This window comes from Limanda limanda, chromosome 11, assembly GCF_963576545.1.
Source record: "Limanda limanda chromosome 11, fLimLim1.1, whole genome shotgun sequence".
NCBI lineage: Eukaryota > Metazoa > Chordata > Actinopteri > Pleuronectiformes > Pleuronectidae > Limanda > Limanda limanda.
Genome location: NC_083646.1, coordinates 28995959 through 29020630, shown reverse-complemented (window position 1 = coordinate 29020630; position 24672 = coordinate 28995959). Strand labels below are relative to the sequence as shown.

The window sequence follows — 24672 nt, the reverse complement described above, 5'->3', positions numbered from 1 at the left end:
AGTCAAGATGTTAACCATTGCTTCCAAAAAAGGCTTATCTCCCCGTTTCCAGCTGTTTAGTGACATTTGGGATGATGTGTGATGAAAAAGTCAGAATTTTAACCATTTCTTCCAAAAAAAGGCAGATCTCCCTGTTTCCAGCGCTTTTCTGACACTGGAGCTGATATGTGATGAAAAAGTCAGAAATCTAAATCAATGCTTCCAAAAAAGGCTTATCTCCCCGTTTCCAGCTGTTTAGTGACATTTGGGATGATGTGGGATGAAAAATTCAAGAACTTAACCATTTCTTCCAAAAAATGGCATATCTCCCTGTTTCCAGCGCTTTTCTGACACTGGAGCTGATATGTGGTGAAAAAGTCAAAATGTTAACCATTGCTTCCAAAAAAGGCTTATCTCCCCGTTTCCAGCTGTTTAGTGACATTTGGGATGATGTGTGATGAAAAATTCAAGAATTTAACCATTTCTTCCAAAAAAGGCTTATCTCCCTGTTTCCAGCACTTTTCTGACACATGGGCTGATATGTGATGAAAAAGTCAGAAATGTTAACCATTGCTTCCAAAAAAGGCTTATCTCCCCGTTTCCAGCTGTTTAGTGACATTTGGGATGATGTGTGATGAAAAATTCAAGAATTTAACCATTTCTTCCAAAAAAAGGGATATCTCCCTGTTTCCAGCGCTTTTCTGACACTGGAGCTGATATGTGATGAAAAAGTCAAAATGTTAACCATTGCTCCAAAAAAGGCTTATCTCCCCGTTTCCATTTGTTTAGTGACATTTGGGATGATGTGTGATGAAAAATTCAAGAATTTAACCATTTCTTCCAAAAAAAGGCATATCTCCCTGTTTCCAGCGCTTTTCTGACACTGGAGCTGATATGTGATGAAAAAGTCAAAATGTTAACCATTGCTTCCAAAAAAGGCTTATCTCCCCGTTTCCAGCTGTTTAGTGATATTTGGGATGATGTGTGATGAAAAATTCAAGAATTTAACCATTTCTTCCAAAAAAGGGCTTATCTCCCTGTTTCCAGCGCTTTTCTGACACTGGAGCTGATATGTGATGAAAAAGTCAGAAATGTTAACCATTGCTTCCAAAAAAGGCTTATCTCCCCGTTTCCAGCTGTTTAGTGACATTTGGGATGATGTGTGATGAAAAAGTCAAGATTTTAACCATTTCTTCCAAAAAAAGGCTTATCTCCCTGTTTCCAGCGCTTTTCTGACACTTGGGCTGATATGTGATGAAAAAGTCAAGATGTTAACCATTGCTTCCAAAAAAGGCTTATCTCCCCGTTTCCAGCTGTTTAGTGACATTTGGGATGATGTGTGATGAAAAAGTCAGAATTTTAACCATTTCTTCCAAAAAAAGGCTTATCTCCCTGTTTCCAGCGCTTTTCTGACACTTGGGCTGATATGTGATGAAAAAGTCAAGATGTTAACCATTGCTTCCAAAAAAGGCTTATCTCCCCGTTTCCAGCTGTTTAGTGACATTTGGGATGATGTGTGATGAAAAAGTCAAGATTTTAACCATTTTTTCCAAAAAAAGGCTTATCTCCCTGTTTCCAGCGCTTTTCTGACACTTGAGCTGATATGTGATGAAAAAGTCAAGATGTTAACCATTGCTTCCAAAAAAGGCTTATCTCCCCGTTTCCAGCTGTTTAGTGACATTTGGGATGATGTGTGATGAAAAAGTCAAGATTTTAACCATTTCTTCCAAAAAAAGGCTTATCTCCCTGTTTCCAGCGCTTTTCTGACACTTGGGCTGATATGTGATAAAAAAGTCAAGATGTTAACCATTGCTTCCAAAAAAGGCTTATCTCCCCGTTTCCAGTCCTTTTGTGACATTTGAGCTGATCTGTGATGAAAAAGTCAAGATTTTAACCATTGTTGCCAAAAAAAGGCTTATCTCCCCCTTTACAGCGCTTTTCTGACATTTGGGCTGATGTTTGATGAAAAAGTCAAGATTTTATCCATTGCTGCCCAAAAAAGAATTCCTTCAATGTTTAAACAAAGATTTCAACTCATCCTGTTTTAGTGGAGACATCCACTGTCTAAATGTTAGGTATCATGTAAATAAACTGAAGACGTTTTGAGAAAATAAGGTGATGAGTGACCCTATTTCTATTATGGCAGCCAAACAGCACTGATTTTCAGCTTTAGTCCATGAAACCTCCAAACCTTAAAAATTGTTGCAAAATGAGGCATATCTCACAGTTTACAGCAGTTTTGAGCACTTTGAGCAAATATGAAGAGAGACTTTTCATTGCGCTTTTTTCTTTTTTTAGAACTTTATTGAAGAGAAACACAAACATTCCTTGACAACACCACAAATTATATATGACAGACTGATTAGTGAAAAATAATAAATAAATAAATGGACAGTTAAGACATTCCATCGTACCACAGGATTCCCCTCAGTTAGAGAGGTATCCTGCAATAGGTAGCCTCACAAAAACATCAGACCTTAATTGTAATTGAGCAGTTAAAGCCTCCATTCCATACACCTCCCTCAGCTTCTGTTTCCACTGTGCCACTGTAGGTGGCTGTGGATTCATCCATTTTATTGTCACCATTTTCCTAGCAGTCATCAAGAATATATGTAACAAGTGCTCTTTTCATTGCGCTTTTGATGTGAATTGAACCATTGTTGCAAAAAAAGGCTTATCTCACCGTTTCCAGCGCTTTTGTGCCCCTTGGGCCTATCTGTGATGAAAACGTACAGATTTAAACCATTGTTGCAAAAAAAGGCTTATCTCACCGTTTCCTGCAATTTGGTGCCCCTTGGGCCTATATGTGATGAAAAAGTAAAGATTTTAACCATTGTTGCAAAAAAAGGCTTATGTCACCATTTGCAGCGCTTTTTCAGCACTTTAACATCAGTAAATGAGAAACCAGTTAGTTGCCCCTTTTTCATTGGGGACTTCAAAACTTCAAAACTTTGATTTAAAGAATCCCTTTAATAGTGAAACAAGGATTTCAACTCATCCTAACCCTAACTCTTCTACTGATGTTCAAAGTGCTGAAAAAGCGCTGGAAACGGTATTGAAGTTTTTCAAGTCCCCAATGAAAAAGGGGCAACTAACTGGTTCCTCTTCTACTGATGTTCAAAGTGCTGAAAAAGCGCTGGAAACGGTGAGATAAGCCTTTTTTTGCAACATGACACACAGAGCTTCTCTTTCCAGCTTCTCCTTCCTCTTATCCATCCTTATCACATCAAAAAATTTCTAGGCATTTTTGTTTAATGATAAGTGCCTAGAAGTGTCCGGCTCATTCTAAGCGATCCAGAAAATAGTCATGCTGATCGTTGCGATGTCCGGACATTTCTAGGTATTTTGCTACAATGATAAGTGCTTACAGGTGTCAGGCATTTTTCTATAGTATAAGGATATAGTTTTAATATTATTTATTATAATGGTCTGATTGTCAGTAGTTATTCCTCTGTCCTCTTTAACTTTCATATTTTGGTCCAAATCTACACAGAACCTCTTCATTGCAAGACCTGTAGCACAGCACATCAAAGAATGAAGGTGTGAGTGTTGTTAAAAAGTTTTATTGCACAGAACTTAACTCAAATCAAACATATTTAAGTAATTATAATATTAATTAGAAAATCAAAACAGTAAGAACTTCACCACCTCCAGCTGATCAGAGCTCTCCTTGGTCAGGGAATGGCTTCCCATTGTCTCTGTCTTTTGCAGAGGTCAAAGGATCCAGAATGGATGGATCGTGATGATAGGTTTGGCTTCAATTTTACATTGTCCTCCTCTGTTGGGAAGGGCTTCTGTCTGAGCAGGTTAGAGGACAAGAAGAGGAAGCGGGAGGGGCCATCTGCTGCTGTGTTGTCATGGCAAAGAGGACGGGTTGCCAGCCTGTCCTGAAGCAACAGGCTGATCAGCTGATCCTTCTGAACGTTGACACTAACCAGAGAGGTGAAGAGAGGCTGAGATCGAGAGACATTTACCACTAGAGAGAGGGGAAGAGAGACAGAGAGATTAGAAACTAAACTTAAATGCAGAATATACATGGACTGAGGGAATCCTTTAAAGTTGTAAAACCATAATTTTGACAGACTGCTAGTGTTCAAAATTATATCTGATGAGGAACTGTCAGAAGAGTCAAAGCAGAAATCTCAAATAAGATTTTATTTTCTAATGAATTTAAGATTGTGTTCATCACCAAATTGTGTCAGACAAAAATTTGTATTATTTTTCTTTTTTCAGTGCTGCTGAAGTTCATTGTGTGCCATAGCCAGTTGTTGTCCATGTTAACCATTTTCCCTGTCTGTTGTGGAGAAACCTTAAGAAACATGGAACAGCAGGAACTTAAACAAAATTAAGCAAGTAAGAGGATATTTGTGAATTCTCTTGATTGAAAATTAGTTTTTCTTTTTTACATGTTATACTTAAAGGGCCCATATTTTACACCTTTCGGGGATTTAATTTGAGGTATTGGTACCCCTCAGATGATATAACAGTGGTTTAAAGTGGAAAAAATTTGCAAAATTCCCTGTAAGAAAATGACTTGAGTCAAAGTTTAAGACATGGACTCAAGTAGGTCATATTTAATGTACTTAAATATGAAAAGTATCTGGTGTTGAAATGTACCTAAGTATCAAAAGTAAAAGTACAAGTACCAAAATTAAATTTAATAGTAGGCCTATACAGACACAAAACAACCCAACATTTTTCTATTCAGGCTTTAATTCAAGGGACTGAAAAATTATAACAAAAATATACATATACTGTATAATTGTACAAATTTTGAACCCCAGATGCTGAGGTTCAAATAGTATTGGACAAGTGCATCTGAACTTCAGCAAAGAACAAACACAACAGAATAAACAAGTGCCTCTTGTGTCTGGCTAAGAACACTAATAGACCACAGTATAACCACTAAATAATTCTGTAAATACCACTTCACTTTCAAATCAGTAGTCAAAAGCAACCTGGACAGGGCTAGTACAGAGAAGAAAAAATCACTGGAAACAGTCTAGTTTTGCTGCAGGCCAAATTTCAGAATAATAAAGACTGAACTGAACCGAGCTCCTGCATGAGCACCTGGATAATTCTAAAGGGAATAAATGGATGGGGAATGTGCTCGCGTTGATAAAGTCACTGCCCCTTGTACACACATTGCTACTACCCATTGGATGGTTAAGTGCAGGGGTAGCCAACGCGGTGCCTGTGGGCACCTGGGCGCCCGCAGGGACCCGCGAATCGCCCGCAAGGCATGCTCTTAATAAAAATTTTTAAATATATATATATTTTTTTTAATTTAAAAAAAATGAAATTTTAAATTAAAAAAAAAAAATCAAACCGCCATCTGATTCTCAAACTGTGTGGCGCGCCTCACGTTCACGTTAATTTGTTAAATCATCATCGTATCAGACCAGCATGATACCAGACAGCACACACACACAGGCCCCGGGGCTCCGCCCCCACTCATTCGCTCGGAGAGACACAGTGAGATCAGAGCTCGTTCCCGTGAAGCAGCCGGTCAGTGAAAAACAAGACACAGTGTTCAAAAACCAAGTTGAAAAGAAAGTACGATGAAGCCTGTCTTGCTCTTGGGTTCACAGTGAATGAAGGAGGACATGAGGAGAGACCAGTGTGGATTTTAGGTCTGAAAACTCTGGCAGCCCAACAAATTAAGAAGAAACTTAGAAACATTACACCCCAGTCAAAAAAATGTGTTATTTTTGGTTGAGCTTTATCATCGTTGTAACAAAGTAATTATAATTTAATTTATTTTTTCTCTATTTTAAAAGTATAGACTGATGGAGGAATGTAGTGATAAATGTCACCAAAAGTACTTCAAGTTGAATTTAAGCAAAATTGAAACAGATTAAAAGAAATTAATGTTGCATGTTTTAATATGTCTGTTTCTTACCATCATTGTTGTGGAAATCATTGTTAATTATAATGGTGAGGAATAATTAACATTGACAACATCAGACAGTCTCTTCACATATATTACATTACATTTCATTTAGCTGACGCTTTTATCCAAAGCGACTTACAATAAGTGCATTCAACCCCGAATATATATATTAAAAGGTGTCAAACAAGTAGCCCTTTCTACTACTCAGTACCTTCGAAGTAGCTCTCAGTCTTAAAAAGGTTGGTGACCCCTGGTTTAGTGAGTTCCTCGGATCGGCCCTGCTGGAGCTGCTCACGGCCCTGGTGGAGAGCCGAGAAGACGATCAAACTAGACTATGTAGAGCAGGGGTGTCCAAACTACGGCCCACAGGCCAAGTGCTGCCCGCCATCCATTTTTAATTGGCCCGTATCAAAGCTTAAAAATACAATGGACTATGGCCCACTGTATTGCACCTCTTAGTTTAAACACTAGGTGGCGCCAAACTAACTCCTGACCTGCCAGCTGTCTTTCAGACCAAAGCGCAACATTCTTCCCATTACATGCGAGTTAAAAATATACGCAGTTTTCATTTCTTAATAAGCCCAATTACTTAATAAATTCAGTCAATTAAAATTGATGACAATTTGTTAACAAGCCCAATAATAAATTTGTGTAATAATCTTGAAATATCCACATCCCCTATTTCTCTTCTTGTCTCTCCCTTCATACAGGACAATGAAGGGGGATCAGCACCCTAAAAAACAATCTGAAGCTGTCACTGAGAGAATGACCTGCCAACCTTTTTGTAAAAAATAAAATGAAAATCTACTAATGGAGAGCTATGATGGAGGCTTTTTTTCTTCATGCACCACGACATTTCCCGGTGCTCATCATTCCTTCCCGACAGAAAAGTAATTATCTCAGGCAGCAAGTCAACAAATCGCTGCACAACTTTGTCATGAATTAACCATCAGACATCAGCATGGAGGAGCAGGTCTTCGTAAGCTGCATCGAGCTCATGCAAAAACGCCATGAACAAGCAGTGCAGGAGAATTTAGCTTGAATCGTGAATAAGTTTCACCACCATTGTCATTACATGAGAAAAGTCAATGACCTTTCCAGTCAAGGCCGGCTAATTAATCACTCAGATAATTCACGAAGTAAGGAAAATCAGGGTTATTACCGCACAGTGCTACAAAACCAGAGTGCAAAGCGCACATTGCGGGGACCCCATCAGGAGTAATTACCAACGGTTTATGGGGAAGTCTTTTTCACAAGCATATTTGTAAACTCATTGTAAATATACTTAATTTTCGTTCTCTCCTTTAAGTGCAAAAGTGTGAGTAAGTCCTCCTTTGTTGTAGAATCCTGGAAAACCATTCTGACAACTACAACAAACTGAGCTGTGTCCATTACATCCAGGGATTCATCGAACTACAGTGAAAATATTAACAGAACGACAAGTCTTTTAACACTTGCTGATCCATGTCCTCTGATAGTGACTCGACCCTCCTTGTCACTGTTGCAGGGCCAAGCGACGGAGTGCAATTGATGTCTTCTTTTTTTTTGAAGTTCTTTACATTGCGGTAATGGCTGTTCCTTCCTTGAATAAATTGCCATCTGTAGTAGACTTCTTGTGTTGAGTCAAAACGTGACTTACACAAAATTATACTTCAGTTGCAGCCTATGTTTTGCGTAGCAGGTTTTGTGAAAAGCGATTGCTGACCTTTCAACTCCGTTTTCAGCACGTCAACTTTCCTTGTGTGGATTTCGCTCTTCGGCGGGTAGCAGTCTTTGAATTTCTGGTGGTTGCTGTTGTGGTCCCGCTCCAGATTTCCTCTTTTAGACAATGCTTGTGTTTGATGGCACAACATACAGCGGGTAATAATTTAAGTATTGAACACCTCACCATTTTTCTCAGTTAATATATTTCTAAAGATGCTATCGACATGAAATTTTCACCAGATGTTGGTGACACCCCAAGTAATCCATACATACAAAGAAAACTAAAAACAAATTAGCTCCGAAATTAAGTTATGTGTTATAAAATGGAATGACAGGGAAAAAGTTTTGAACACGCTTACTGAAATGTATTTAATACCTTATACAAAAGCCTTTGTTGGTAATGACAGCTTCAAGACCCCTCCTGTATGAAGAAACTAGTCGCATGCATTGCTCAGGTGTGATTTTTGCCCATTCTTCCACACAAAACAGTCTTCAAATCTTGACGGTTCCGTGGGCCTCTTCTATGAACTCTGATCTTTAGTTCTTTCCATAGATTTTCTATCGAATTCAAGTCAGGTGATTGGCTAGGCCATTCTAGCAGCTTTATTTTCTTTATCTGAAACCAATTGAAGTTTGCCTGGCTCTGTGGTTGGGATCATTGTCTTGCTGAAATGTCCACCCTCGTTTCATCTTCATCATCTTGGTAGATGGCAGCAGATTTTTAACAAGACTGTCTCTGCACCATTTTCCATTCATCCTTCCTTCAATTATATGAAGTTTGCAGGTGAAAAACAGCCCCACACCATGATGTTCCCACCTCCAACCTTCACTGTTGGTATGGTGTTTTTGGGGTGATGTGCAGTGCCATTTGACCTCCAATCATGGTGCATCCAAAGAGTTCAATTTTTGTCTCATCTGACCAGACTATATTTTACCAGTATTTCACAGGCTTGTCCAAATGTTGTGCAGCAAACTTTAAACGAGCTTCAACATGCTTGTTCTTCAGCAATGAAGTCTTGCATGGTGATCGGCATTCAGGCCACGGCGGCTGAGTGCATTACTTATTGTTTTCCTTGAAACAATTGTACCTGCTAAGTCCAGGTCTTTCTGAAGCCCTCGACAAGTGGTCCTTGGCTCTTGTACAACTCTTCTGATAATTCCTTTCACTCCTTTGTCAGAAATCCTGCGAGGAGCACCTTTTCGTGGCTGGTTTATGGTGAAATTATGTTCTTTCCACTTCTGGATTATGGCCCAAACAGTGCTCACTGGAACATTCAGAAGTTTAGAAATCCTTCTGTAACCAATGCCATCAGTATATTTTTCAACAATAAAGTTGCGAAGGTCTTGAGAGAGCTCTTTGCTTTTACCCATCATGAGATGTTTCATGTGACACCTTGGTAATGAGACACATTTTTATAGGCCATTAGTTGGGACTAAACCAGCTGATATTATTTTGCACTGACGGGGCAGGATTGCTTTCTAATTACTGATAGATTTCAGCTGGTGTCTTGGCTTGCCATCCCTTTTTGCACCTCCATTTCTTCATGTGTTAAATACCTGTTCTCTGTGTCATTCCATTGTATTACACATAACTTAATTTCTGAACTCATTTGCTTGGTTTTCTTAACAAAGAAAACCAAACATAACTTGGGCTGTTATCGACATCCGGTGAAAATGTCATGTCAATAGCACCTTTAGAAATATATTTACTCAGAAAAATGGTTCAACACTTATTTTACCCCCTATACACATACGCCTTTGTCTTTCACCAAGGTGGAAATAAATTCCTCTTCTTATTCTGAATGGCAATTGTATGTGTTCACCTTCTTTTATGGAGCTCAGCCATGCTAGCTAACTGTTAGCTACCCATCACCGGTGAGTGCCCTATATTGACGTTTGTGATAGTTAACATACTGGCACTCATCTCTTATCTCATTGGTCAAGGCAGGAGCCGGGGCATAAAATAATCATTAATTAATCGTTATCGAGGTAAAAGTTTGAAATAATCATGATATTGATCTGAAGTCACATTGTCCAACCCTACAAGAAGACATGAAATAAGGCAAATGACAAGCATCCATTGTGTGGTCATGTGTATTACCTTTAGTAGCTCTTGCGTTGATCAAGTTCTTAGTCCTCTCTGACCTATACACAGTCTCTTGGATGGCGTTCTGGAAATTAAACTCCACAGCCTGCAGGTCAAGAAACATGTTACTATAGTAACAAAATGTGAAGGATCTCAGTGATGATTAAGTGATAAACAGTGTTGACCTGCAGTCTATGAAACTCTGCCTTCAGAGCCAGAGTCGTGTTTAACTCCACCATCTCCAGGCAGTCAAGTTCCTGATTTGATGTTTCAGCTGTAGGCTCCACTGACTGCCTAAGGGCTTTGTATCAAGCAGAAGAGAGGAAGAATTTTTTTAATTCATCGTTCAATTATTCAATGACCACAGAAATCTGTCTGATTTCGGAGGAAAAATACAAATAAATAGAATACATTCTCCAAGAAAGACAAAAAGCCCAACTTAATAGAAAGTTACCTTACTTTCATATAGAGGACCACTTTTCTGAATAATTTTTCTGACTTCAGAGGATGAATCATTTTGTCTAAATTATGATGAATATGAGCTTAAGAATGTCTGTCTGTCATTATTTAAGGATATATATTGGAAAATTTGCTTTTTGGAACATACTTTTGTATACCTTGACTAGGGATGCACCGATCCGCTTTTTTCACCTCCGATACCGATACCGATATCTGAGGTTTAGTATCGGCCGATACCGATCCGATACCGATACTAATTAAACAGTCGGATTCCCCTGGTCCGCACCAGATTAAGTCAGCTGCTAGGCGCCAGCCGAGGCGCACCGCTGGAGGGAGGCCCCCCGCGCGAACGGAGGGTTCCCCCAGCGGGCGCCGTAGCTGAGGTGATCCGCGAGAAGGGCCCGACACGCGTCCAGAGTCGCTGCCGCCGTACCCGGTCCCCTCCAACGGCCCGCCTTCCGCACTGGCGACGGACACCAACCCGCGGTCCCAAGAAAAGGAAAAAAAGCCCCCGCACCAGCGACTCCGTGAGGCGCCACCTGACGAGGACCTCCACCCCCCCCCCCCCCCAGTGTGCTGTTAATCTCAAAAGCCTAAGACAGTTGGCAGCAATATTGGAACAGAGACAAACCACCACAAAGTCTTTCCTAAAAACATCATCAGGAAATATAATAACATATGCACTTCACACAATTTGTACCAGAGCATCACATTATATCAAAGGATGCTAGCATTCTGAAGTCTGCTAGAGATGGGAAGATGGAGCTGGACTTTGAAATAAGCTTGTGTTCCCTCAAGACATTATGGTTACAACATTCTGACCAGACATGGTTGTATTGTCCACAACAGCCAAGCTGGCATATATTGTGGAATTGACAGTAACATGGTAAGATGGTCTTGAGGTAGCCTATGAGAGAAAAAAATCCAAGCATTCAGAATGAGCAACTAAAGCTGCCCAGAATGGCTGGAACACCCATATTTTCCCTGGAGAAGTGGAACGCAGGGGACTTGTGGGTACATCAATACACAGCCTTCTGTGTGAGGGGTCGCCCCCTCCATCAAGCAACCAGATCCTTGTGAAATACACCAGAAAAAAAGCAGCAATTGGCTTTGGATCAAATGGAAGCACAACAACTGGGCTGCAAGATTAATACAGGAGGGTACCCAACTGAGGTGTGTGTACCTGGGATGCCAGGTATCCCTGTTGAGCCCTCCTGAGATTTTGTGGGCTCATCAACGAAACATCTATGAAGTAGGGTGCCCACCTGATGACCCAAATTATGTACCTGCCCTTCAATTACCACAGGGATTGAAAAATCAAGTCCTATCAGCCATACTTACTTGATATGAGTAAAGAGCATTTACTATTATTACAGTACTGCCTCCAGTTCAAAATGAAAACTTATTATTCCATTACACATTTTTGGATTTAACAGATTTATGCTTCAGAGCTTTGCTTGGGGACATTTTCTCTAAGTATAATCCATTACCTCAAGTATAGCACAACAAATCTGCTAAAAAATTAAGAGAACTTAATCGTCACAGTATAACACCAAGTCAGTTAAACTTCAGATACCTCATCTTTCCATTTAGGAAGCACAAGTGATTGTAAATCAATTTCACCTGCTTTGGTGCAAATTAAAGTGACAATGTAGAGGCAAAAGCAAGACAACCCCTAAAAGGGAATGTTTATGTGGTGGCCACAGACAATAGCTCTCTCCCTATCCATCCCGATTGATTCTTCTCTAGTTTTGTGTTCTGCTAGTGTTCTTGACACTACCGGTAGCATGAGGCGGTACCTGCAGCCCAATAAGGTCTAATTATTCTTATGTAGTTGTACTTTAATTTATTTTCATTTTAAGTTACCACCATTACGATCTCTGATACGCGATCCACAGATCGTAATCCATGATATGGCTACAGCTGCAGCCATGTGGCCCACTCAGTAGATCGGACACCAATACCTCTATGCCTTTTTAAACTAAACGCTAGAGATGAGCCGGATACTCGGCTGAAACGAGTATCCGGTACGGATAAAGCACTTTTGCCAATCACGAGTATAATACGAGTAATCGGAGTCATTATCTGTGATCGGACTGAATAAAAATCCTCACACAGCGTCACAGCGCTCCTCCCGTCACACACGGCTCTGCTCACTCACTCACAGAACAGCTCTCTGTCTCTCAGTCACTCAGGTTCACTGCGCATCGGGACTGTTCCATAGGCTCAGTCAAGGAAGCAGAAATGATTCGTTCATTTCCCGACTGGGTCTTCGGGTACGAGTCTTTGGAACATTTTTCACGAGACCTGCATTGGCTCAGTAGAGGAGCGCTGGAGATGTACGAGGGACGTTCACTGTCTCCCGGAGAAATTAACACTCTGTGTTTTTAGTATAGAAAGACGTGAATTATATTTGTTCACAAGTCATAATGACTGGTTTTGTTATTTTCACTTTACATTTACACTGACTTTACAGTAAAGTAAACCTCTATTAAATACAGTACAACATGACAGTTTGTATGGTTTGAAATTGTCATTTATTATAACACTGGCATTTAATTATCACGGCAAACAATTACACTGCACTAAACTTTAAGTGTTAATGTAAAGTGAAAATAACAAAACCAGTCTGTATGACTTGTGAACGAATATAATTCACGTCTTTCTATACTAAAAACACAGAGTGTTAATTTCTCCGGGAGACAGAGAACGTCCCTCGCTACATCTCACTCACACACACACACACACACACACGCACACGTACACACACACACACACACACACACACACACACACACACACACCCCTGGTGTGGAAATAAATTTAAAAAAAATAAAAAAATCATAAAAAAATTTCAAAGTTAAAAAAGAAAGTTATGTTGAACCAGCCCACTTCCGGGTTAAATCACACCCACTTCCGGGTTAGGCCCCGCCCACTCCGAGTACGGATACGGATAATTCATATGGTTAACAGATACAGATAATGCTGTACTCGCTCATCCCTACTAAACGCTTCCCTTTTTAGAACATAGGACAAGTTACATTCTGCCGCACTAATTAATGCATACCGCCAGTTGATGTTATCGACCTTCTAGACCAGATATGGGCAAAGTACGGCCCGTTGGGCTTTTTAATCCGGCCCGCCGAACTTGTCCAAATAACTTTAAAACATTTTTTTTAAAATTAATCTTAACATTTTTTTTTTTTTAAACTAACAATTTAGTAGCACTTAAATGGCACGTACTTATAGCACTTTGTAGTTTTGCTTTATTTTTGAAGAAATCATACTTTCTTGATTCTTGTTGTTCTGGGTCTGAACCCTCGGGATTGAATGCACTTATTGTAAGTCGCTTTGGATAAAAGCGTCAGCTAAATTAAATTTGCCCGGGAGTGTGGTGTATAGGGCTTGAAAAGGCACATGATCTCCCTTCACTTTTCCCTTTGCCCTGTGAGCCCTTCTGTAAAATTAGAGGATCAAGGAAACAAAGAGTGGACAATGAGTGCCGAGTGTTTAACACGGAGTCGACAACAAAATACTTTTTCACTGAAGTCCAATCGAAGGCTGTATGCCTGATATGTCGAGAAACTGTCGCAGTTTTCATGGAGTACAACATCAGCCGTCACTTTGCTACGAAGCATGCTAACTACGCTAGCAAGCAGTCAACGCAAGAACGGGTGGCTGCAGCTCAGAGGTTGGCGAGTAATTTACAGACTCAGCAAACTTTTTTTTCACAGACAAACAGCGATCAAAGAGTCATCTACCAAGGCATGTTTTTTGGGGGGCATTCGAAATAGCAAAGGCTAGCAAGCCTTTCTCTGAAGACGAGTTTTTGTTAAATGGCCTTGCAAATAAGTGCTTTGCTACTTGGTAAAGGCCAAATCCTTTCATGTAATGATTTTTCCATGTCATTTATATTAGTTCACTAAAACACTCCATTCATCTGTTCCTGGCCCGGCCCCTCTGTCAAATTTTAGAACCCATTGTGTTGAACTGCATAAACAAGGCCTCTCACAACGTGCCATCGCCGCTGAGGTTGGACGCAGTAAGACAGTCATTTTGCATTTCTTAAAAGATCATCAGGGTTATGGAACAAAAAAATCTCACCGGCACTGAGCCTGAGGATCCGAATGGCTGTCCTTCAAGACACAGAACGATCCTTGTCCCAAATTAAGGCCATTACTGGTGCTGACTGCAGCCCAATAACCATCAGACGGCATCTGCGAAGGAAGGGCTTCAAAAACAAGAAACGTCTTCAAAGGCCACGTCTCCTTCAAAGCCACAAAATTGCCCGTTTAGACTTTGCAAGGGAGCACCAAACATGGGACATTCAAAGGTGGAAGAAAGTTTTATTCTCTGACGAGAAAAAATGTAACCTTGATGGTCCTGATGGCTTCCAACGTTACTGGCATGACAAGGAGATGCCACCTGAGATGTTTTCTAGGCGGCACAGTGGAGGGGGCGCCATCATGATCTGGGGTGCTTTTTCCTTCAATGGAACAATGGAGCTCCAGGTTGTGCAGGGGCGTCAAACAGCAGCTGGCTATGTGGAGATGTTGCAGCGGGCATCCCTCATGACTGAGGGCCCTCGTCTGTGTGGTAACGACTGGGTTTTTCAGCAGGAAAACGCTCCAATTGACAATGCCCGTCTGACCAAGACTTTTTTCCAGGAGAATAACATCACTCTTTTGGACCATCCTGCGTGTTCCCCTGATCTTAATCCAATTGAGAACATTTGGGGATGGATGGCAAGGGAAGTTTACAAAATGCACTTCAGTTCCAGACAGTGGATGCCCTTCGTGAATCCATCTTCACCACTTGGCGCAACATTCGCACTAGCCTTTTGGAAACACTTGCATCAAGCATGCCAAAACGAATTTTTGGAGTGATCAACAATAATGGTGGAGCTACTCATTACTGAGTCAGTTTTTGACACTTTAATTTCTGTTTTAGGAGTTTTTTTTTTTTTTTTTTGAGCTGTGGTCTTAAACTTTTGATCAGCTGATGAACAGCCTACTTCAGTTAAATTGTTGTTTTCAATAAATTGCCTGCTCACAACTTTTGGGCTACATGACGATGTCAAACGTGCTTCCTCTTCAAATGTTTGTGTCCTGCTTCCATGGAAAGCAAGTTCTGCCTTACAAATATTGCAGGTTGTTTTTTTTTCAGGTGGGTGAAACTAGAGATGAGCCGGATACGGATAAAGCACTTTTGCCGATTACGAGTATAATACGAGTAATCGGAGTCATTATCTGTGCTCGGACTGAATGAAAATCCTCACACAGCGTCACAGCGCTCCTCCAGTCACACACGGCTCTGCTCTCTCACTCACAGAACAGCTCTCTGTCTCACAGTCACTCAGGTTCACTGCGCATCGGGACTGTTCCATAGGCTCAGTCAAGGAAGCAGAAATGATTCGTTCATTTCCCGACTGGGTCTTCGGGTACGAGTCTTTGGAAAAATTTTCACGAGACCTGCAATGGCTCATTAGAGGAGCGCTGGAGATGCGAGGGACGTTCACTGTCTCCCGGAGAAATGAACACTCTGTGTTTTTAGTATAGAAAGATGTGAATTATATTTGTTCACAAGTCATAATGACTGGTTTTGTTATTTTCACTTTACATTTACACTTACTTTACAGTAAAGTAAACCTCTATTAAATACAGTACAACATGACAGTTTGTATGGTTTGAGTCTTCAAATCTATGAGTCTTCATCAGACTAGAAAAGCGCTATATAAATACAAATCCATTTACCATTTAAATGGTTTTGTATTTATATGCGCTTTTCTAGTCTTGATGACCACTCAAAGCGCTTTACAGTACAGTTTTACATTCACCCATTGACAAACACATTCATACAGTGCATCTAATCCAGAGGTGGGCAAACTTTTTGACTCGAGGGCCATATTTGGACAAGTTCGGCGGGTCGGATTAAAAAGCCCAACGGGCCGTATACGGCCCGCGGGCCGTACTTTGCCCATGTCTGATCTAATCGCAGCACTTTGTTATTCCATGGGGGGGCCATTCAGGGTTCAGCATCTTTCCCAAGGACACTTCGGCATGCAAATGGGTCAGACTGGGGATCGAACCACCGACCTTCAGGTTGGAGGATGACCACTGGAGGACCAGCCACAGCCGCCCTTCCTCAATATTTAATATCATCAAATACTCTGCGAATGAGTGGAGTGGAGAGGATTACTTGTTCGCTTCGTGTAAGTATAGCTGGGCATTGCAAGTTTGCGTCTTATTTACCGGCGGGCCAGTTAAGATGGACATATGATATTTTATCGTGGGACGGATATAACTACCACGGGCCGGAAGATGAGTTTACATGTCTGGTCTACAGGGAGCAGATAGACGAGCAAAGCACATATTGTTTCTTTTAGTATTTATGTGGGTCATGTTTGTATGCTACTAAAGAACAATAAACAAAAAACTTGAATTGCACAGATATATACACAACTTTAGTTTTGTCTCAAGCACTAATGGCAACAAGATAAAGGCCAGCTTTAACAATACTATCAAGTAAAATTATACAAACAATGTGTAATGTGTGAGAAGGCCAGGGCACTCAGGACCTGATGCGGCCGCTGGAGACAGTAGTCGTGGACTGGGCGAAATGCTTCACTTCTTGTATCTGTCACGCAATGCCGTACCATGCCCACTAATCACATATATAGCTGTTCAGGCCTAGACTCTGATCATGTGACAGAATTTTGGGGCTGATTGGATACAAAATTGTCCTGTTTCCCAGTGAATGAGTGCCTTTTTTGACTCGAGTAAGCCCTGAAAGAGCAGTACTTGCACACAATGTTGGAGCAGGACGAAGGCTTTTTTCTTGCCACGCCCAGGGTCAATTTTACCTCTAACATTACCATGGTAACATCCTCTCCTCCACAGCTGACCTCTAATGGGCTGCGTCTGTGGGGCATCTCTGACGACCACTGACTCTCCAAAACACACCTTAAGAACAAAAGAAGAGACATGCATCAGGACTGCAGGATGATATTATTTCTCACTCACACACAGACATTCACTGTTTAGAAAGAGGGGGTAAAAAATGTATGAATCCAATAAGGTGAGAAAGATCAATTGGATCTCATTTTCACTTAGTGTGGCTTAGCTTTTGAGAGAAATTGTAATGAGAAATAATAATTAGCACTTAATAGGATTTTTTGTATTTTATCCTGATTGTTGCTGCTGAAAATATTGTAAATAAATACTTAACACGGTAGCATCATACATGTACAATGCCAAAGTGCAAGTATCTTAATTCATAATTAATGAGTAACGGGCAGTATCAAATGGTGTGCATGTGTAGGCTATAATTTAAGTATCCTAAATGTTTTCACTTATTTTTTTGTGTCATTGCATCTCAATCATATAAGAAATTATAATTTGTAAGCACATGTGAGGGAAACACTTTTTCAATTTATTCACGAGGCAATGCATTGTCAACAAGCCTTTGGTACCACAATGTACCATTTCACTAGGGATGTCACGAGAACCGATACCTACGATACCTTTCGATACTAAGATATCAAAACGATGCCGATGCCCAAGTTTTTGAAGCACCGTAGGCACCGTCAGCTTCGATGCCAGCAGCTGTTAGCAACTTAGCATTAGCATCAGTGCTGCGCCAGTCGACGTTTACATTCAGAAAACCAAGACGGCAACTGCGGCTGCAGCGTTCGCCCCACCTCTACTTGTTTATTAAAAAGGCACAAAGAGTCGTGTATGGAAGAACTTTGGGTTTGACGCCGGGTTTACACCGGACACAGAAGCAACGCCGCCGCGCCGCGCTAATCCCTACCGCGTCGCTTGGTTGTTTACACCGGAAGCTGAAGCGGCGCATGGGAGTGGATGGGAGCCAGCTGTTATTTAAGGCTTGGCACTGCGCTTATGCGTCGCTTCAGCGTCCGGTGTAAACCCGGCGGGAGGCAGATGACCGCGGTATTATCATTTAATGCATAACGTGTCTCACAACAAAGCGTCACTCACATGCGTCCGCAACTACCGTATAACCCTCAGTATATGCGCAGCGCAAGCACATGGAACTACCGTATATGACATTAACAACATCCAAATAATGCACTTTTTTTTTACCGTGGTATCGAAATTGGCATAGAGAATCGTATTATTTTACTGGTATTGGCACCGACTACTGAATTTTTGGTATCGTGACACCCCTACATTTCACTGTTGAAATTTGTTGGAACCAACAAATTTGCACTCTTGCTCTGAGAAATACAGTGCATGGCCCATTATGATAAATGGTAAATGGCTTTGTATTTATATAGCGCTTTTATAGTCTGATGATGACCACTCAAAGCGCTTTACAGTACAGTTTCACATTCACCCATCCACACACACATTCATACACACATTCATACAGTGCATCTACTTGCAGCACTTGGTTATTCTATGGGGGGCTATTGAGGGTTCAGCATCTTGCCCAAGGACACTTCGGCATGCATATGGTTCAGACTGGAGATCGAACCGCCGACCTTCAGGTTGGAGGACGACCACTCTACCCCTCACCCACAGCCGCCCCTATGCAACTACTCTCAGCCTGGGCTGCTACACACTCCCTTTTCATACACACACACCTGCACGCCCATATCCTCCCAATGAGTTAACATCAGCCCTGTTAAAACCTGATATTAAAATGCATCCTGAGAGATCTGATCACAACTTGACTACTCAAATTACATCTATTCACAGACATACATAGAGTTGTTGGATATCGCCTAGTTTATATGCAAATAATCATGTCATTTGTGTTCAAAAAGTGGCCACAAAGAAATCAGCATATGTGCACTAAGAAGTGTAAATAAACCTGATTTACACCGCTGAGTAGGCAGTCCTTCAAATGTGGCCCAGGACGCATTTGCTACCACACAGCTCAGAGAATGTGGCTATATGTGTACGTATGCATGTTTCAGACCCCACTTTGTGTTTATTCGTCACTTCTCGTTCAGAGGTTAGGATATATAATTTTTTTTAAACTTGAAGTAAGAATTTGTGCACTTGCATGCAAATTTTTACCAATGCATACTGATATTTTGGAGACGGGAAAGGGGAGATTCAGACGTAAGGAGCTACTTTCAAGCCAGATTATTGATCCACTTCCTTTTTTTCCAATATGGTACAAAATTAAATCCCCAAAATATATTGTACAATATAGTATTGGTGAAGAGAAAATAAGAGGCAAACTCTTCCAAGTAAATGACAGTTCACAGTAGACTGATAAGAGAAAGAAAAGGACATAAATCAGATTAGTGCAAAAACTTGATCGATCTTACTAATACGGGTCTGCCCTCCTTTTGAAATTGTCCCTTAGAGATACAGGAAGGCTGGACCATGCCTGTGTAACGGGGTAAATATGTTAATTGTTAAAATCCTGTTCAACTTGGAACTGCAGTCATTGTTTTTTGTGTATTTCTTTTATTTTGCCGTGTTTATTTTATTTTGAAGGGCCACAACAGGAACTTCCGGGGATTAGTGGGGATTAGCGGGAGAAAACTTCTTTTTTCCTTCAGATGCAGTTTCCACTACACCGAGTAAGTTGTGTCCCTTCTGTCTGTCAGTGTTTTAGTTAATTATGGTTAATTTAGTGTTTAATAATATGCATTTTTTGTAACTTTTCTTTTATAGATGATTGTGTTCCATTTGTGGTTACAGGTATGTTTGTTTATAGTAGTTTAAGGCAAATCTATACGATCACGTGTCAGAGAGATGCAGTTTCCACTACACCGAGTATGTTTGTTTATAGTAGTTTAAGGCAAATCTATACGATCACGTGTCAGAGAGATGCAGTTTCCACTACACCGAAGAATAAAGTTTAATTGTTCTACCAAGCCTGAGTCATGAGAGATGAGTGAAAAGAGCAGCAGTACAAGCACAGACCGTCACACCTGCACAGAAGCCGGTTTGGCTTTGTTTAGACAGACTGTTGTGCCTTCAAAGGATGCCATTCAGTAATGCATTAGAGGCAATGTGGGATTAAACTGCATTCTCATTATGGTATTTGTTGTTGTTGTGAGCCCTGCCTGAAGAAGTCTTTGATGATTCAAAGTGAGAGGTAGTTAATACGTTACTTGCTGTCACTGCCTGCTGCACCCACTGCTCCACCTCTCGCCTGAATAATGCGACGGATTTGTTATTATTATTGTTGTAAACGTGTCTGTGCAGAGAACTGTGTTATGCATGTGTGAAAAGCAAACTGCAGGTAAACTCCATAGCCCATTCTCCAGAGTATACCTGCAGTTCATGTCTGAAAAGAGCGATATAAGGACAAAAGGATAAAATTGTCACCTGTTCCTTATTCTTTCCTCTGGTATGTCCTGGGGGGCTGGGCTTCATCTCTGACTGGCCAGTGTTGGGGGTGGGGCTGAGTGTGACAGACAGGTCGAGTTCTGCACAGCCACTTGGAGAAGAGCTGGACATAAGAAGGGGTGTAGGATGTGGAGGAGAAGGAAGCGAGGAGGTCCTCATTCTGACAAAAACACCATAAATAGCAACCTGTATAATTATTCAGTGTAGAGCTCCTTTCTTTAAAACATTTTTTTTAACATTTTCTTTAAAGAAAATGTTTGAGCCTCTGCCGTAAACATCATTACTCTCACAGCCTAGTAAATAACTATTAGAAAAAACGATTTTCAGTCACTCTAGGATCACCACACAAAAGACATAGGGGAAATAAAGAGATGACATATAAAAAATGATGTACTCATTTGTTCTTGAAGAAAACAGCTTCTCCACTGACTGACGCCTATTAGCTTTTGATATTTAAACAGCGAACTAAACTGCTTTAACCTTAGGGAGTCAACTTGTAACTTGACCTTACCCCGCTTTAAAGTTAATGTGGTACTGGGATACCTGTCCGATTTATCAACTGCGGTCAAGCCAGCCAGTTTGCGGTAATTGCAGTTAAGAGGATCTGTTTTTTCCGCCAGAAAACTTTATCCAAAGGGCTCCGTTTATTCAACATGCGCGATAGCGTACATGCCCTTGCCCGCTTTTCCGTTAAACTGCGTTAAATATACGTAACAATATATTATCAAGTTCACCATGAATAAATGCCCTTCCTACAAGAGCGAGCCTTTTCTTTTGTCTATGATAGGGGATAAGGGATTACAATAATATTATTTGTGGCAGTAGTCCAACCAGTGCTTAATCCAACAATATAAATCCGATGACGAATTTATGGCAAACAATGGTTTTAATCCCTTATAACAACAGAGATAACAGCAAAGGCTCGTTCATGTTCTCTAGTTAGCGCGTCATTATCCGAGTCACCTGGTGCAGCCCTGTCAACGACCCTCAGCAGCGAGAGATCACGAGATTGATCACAGAAGGTATGCGAGGGACCCACCCTCTCTTTTTATCTCTCTCTAGACGATGTAAAACGTTTAAATTATTCCATTGTTTCGCAAATGCAACTTCTCTCGAGTTTTTCTTCTTCTTCTTCGACTACTTCTTCTTCTTGAGATATTAAATGGCGGTTGGCAAACAACTTTTTGGTGCATTACCGCCACCGCCTGGAAAGAATTGTGCTTCACACAGGATGGTTGCCTAAAATCTATTGTATAATCCTGTGGTTTTGGACATCTGCATATCGCCCTGTATATCATGTATCACACGAATCCCTGAGCAACATTTCTCTTAAACCTAATGTTAAACTATCTTTTTGGTGATAGATTTTAAATGTTTATCTCTCTTGATGGTATTTTGGACAGAATTAAAATATATGCTCCACTGTTTTGTGCCTCCCTTATTTATTTTTTATTCGCTAAACATCTTTAATGTCTTTCAAGTTAATTCCTTTCCTAAATCCACTCTCATAACATTTTAACTCCCTTTCATTTGTAGATAGTAAAATAATCTGTTATTAATGTTTTTCTCCATCATCTTTCCTATATTAGACATTAGGGCTATTGGCCTATAAAACTCTGCCAAACTAGAATCTATCCTCGTTTACACATTGGAAAAATATATTTTTCTTTTCACTTGGCCAACAACGATCCATATCTGCATACCTTATTATAAAATTATAACAATACTGTCTATATAGGTATCTTAATCTTTCCCTGGAGTTGTTTTTCCAGCTTTCTTCAACCCCTTATTCAGTTCTGACATTGTGAACATCATATTAAATTAATTGTTATGCTCCCTTTCATCCCATAGTGCCTAAATATTGTTTGATAATTTCTTCTATTCTTCTTTCTCATTTTTCTTAAATTGTCTATGCTGTAATGGACTGGGTTTATGTTTATGTTTTGGTTATGACGTATGTTCAGTAAGACACCGTGTTGAAGGAGTTTTGAGATGTCCTGAGGGCAGGTAACGAGTCGGGGTGGGACATATGACTGTTCTGGACCAATGGGATGGGGTTGTGTGGCAGTCAGGCTCTCATTGGCTGGTTTTGTTGGGGGTCAGGGGTGAATGAGGAAGTGAAGTGAGGAGGACGTTGTTTAGGTGTGGGAGTGACGGAGTAGGAACGACAAGTTGGACATGCTCGTGTTAACTGTAATAAAGTAATTATTCAGAGAATAAGTTCCGTGTCGTCTGTGAGGTGGGGACGTTACAATACTATAGAATAGGGGGTAAGCGTGTAGCTGCTTAGTTACCTATCTTCAGACGTAATAAAACAGAAAAAACACAACATGCCTCCATACTGCTCATGTGGTGTCATCCAAGTGTCCGGAAGCCCCGACGTTTGTATTTGACTCGAAACGAGGTCATTTACACCCAGTTTTAAGCCCAAAAGTCAACCAGAAGAGTCTATACCAGCGGACGTGAACATTTCCGACGGTCCCTGAATGCACCTCATCAGAAGATATCAGAGGACATTTAGGCTTAAAACATGGTGTAAATGACGTCGTATGACTTAGTATATCATTATTATGAGATACCATCTCATAATAATAATCCACTGTGATGAATTTTCTTCATCACTGTAATTTTCTTCATCACTGTGGCGGAAATGGGATTCCATACAAGACCCGTCTGTTCTAGAAAAAAAAGTTTTTCCCAAACTAGTTTCTTTTATGAATAGCAATCTAAATTTTGAGAATTTTTAATCTGGCTTGTAAATCACCAATTCCTTACTGCTTGTAGAAGACTTTGATACAAGGGACCAAAGTGTCTTGATCAGCAGTCTGAAGAATGTTGTTGGTAAAAGGGATGTGAGACTGCATTCGTTTTCCTATATCTGGTCCAATAGGTCTTTTTTATTAAAGCTGGGAGATGCTCCCTCTTTATGTGTTCCTCTCTTTTACCTAAAATTACTCCAAATCAGAAACCATCAATGTGTTATGTTCGACTCTGATTTGTCATTTGCACTCAGGTGACCAAAGTGATGCAGACTCATGCTTTGTCTGAGACTGGTATTTCCTGTCCTCTGCAGACTGTCCTCTGTCAACCATCCTTTTATTCTTCCAGGCCTCACTATTGCAATGAACTTTATTCTGGCATCAGTAACCAAAACATTTAAAGACTCAAATTAATTCCAAATGCTGCTGCTAGGCTATTAAAGCAGACTAAGAGAAGCGATCACATTACACCAATCCTTGCTGCCCATTACTTGTTACCTTTGGATTTTTTTAATTATTCAAAGATTTTACTGAACCTGAGTTGCTAACCACCTTGGTATTTGTCTTTTAAATAATCTTATCTTGCTTATGTTAAAATTAAAAATTTTTGATTATTGAAATTCTTTTTTATTCTAAAGCAATTAATTCTTATTGAGCTTGGTTAGTAGAACATCGCTCAGAACCCTATTATTTTTGCTCCAATTTGTGACTATTAGGGTTTGAGCCTTTGGGCAAAATTGATCTAGACCAGGGGTTCCCAAACTTTTCAGCCCGCAACCACCAAAATAACGCTGGCAACCACCACTGTTCCTGGATGTGGTATATAATGTTGCACACATCCACGCACACGCACTATGCAAACACAGGCATTAATACAACCTCAAAGAACAACAGCCTTACAGCCATGATATTATATTATAGTAATAGTATAGTATAGTATTTAAAAATAGAATATAACCATAATACATGAAATCTCCCTGTTTAAACAGCAGGTGCTGCCTACAAACAGCCCCTGCTGCACAGCCTGAGGGAGAAGAGAGGGCTCTGGTGGTGAGGAAGGTTTGGCAGAACAATTGTGAGGGATAGATTTCATCGAGCACATCTCAACTGGAGGGGCACAGCCCATTAGAGGATGAGACCTGTACTGGAAATTCTGCTCTTTTGTAATGATTAATGGAAGAACAGACATGCATGTAGAAGAATGGATGAACAGATGGGTTTCTGTAAGTTAACTTAAGATGTATAACTGCTTACCATATTTGTGTACTGATATAATTTCTCCCCTGGGGAAAAGGTCATTCCATATATTTTTTGAATTGTACACTAAATCCATTATAAACTGTTGTTTTCCCAATGTTTTTCATGTGGATAGCATTTCTGGAGAACATGTTTGTCCGAGATTTATTATAAAGGGAGACTCTACTCACTTTTACAATCAGACATTTTTGATCTCTA

The 24672-nt window shown here is 40.4% G+C and overlaps 1 protein-coding gene across 4 annotated transcripts; it reads right to left on the bottom strand.

Moving 5' to 3' along the window:
* Positions 1-3526: 3526 nt before the first annotated feature.
* Positions 3527-21599, bottom strand: ppp1r35 (protein phosphatase 1, regulatory subunit 35). Of its 4 annotated transcripts, none has more exons than XM_061081408.1 (6): positions 21422-21599; positions 20438-20618; positions 16984-17083; positions 9854-9963; positions 9678-9774; positions 3527-3955 (listed from the first exon to the last, which is right to left on the bottom strand). In XM_061081408.1, exons 2-6 carry the CDS (start codon positions 20615-20617, stop codon positions 3654-3656), a joined length of 789 nt encoding a protein of 262 aa, XP_060937391.1. In that variant the 5' UTR covers position 20618; positions 21422-21599; the 3' UTR covers positions 3527-3653. The 4 variants fall into 4 exon arrangements, with proteins under 4 accessions (XP_060937391.1, XP_060937393.1, XP_060937395.1 ...); XM_061081410.1 differs by having other exon boundaries at positions 16996-17083; XM_061081412.1 differs by having other exon boundaries at positions 17026-17083.
* Positions 21600-24672: the final 3073 nt, after the last annotated feature.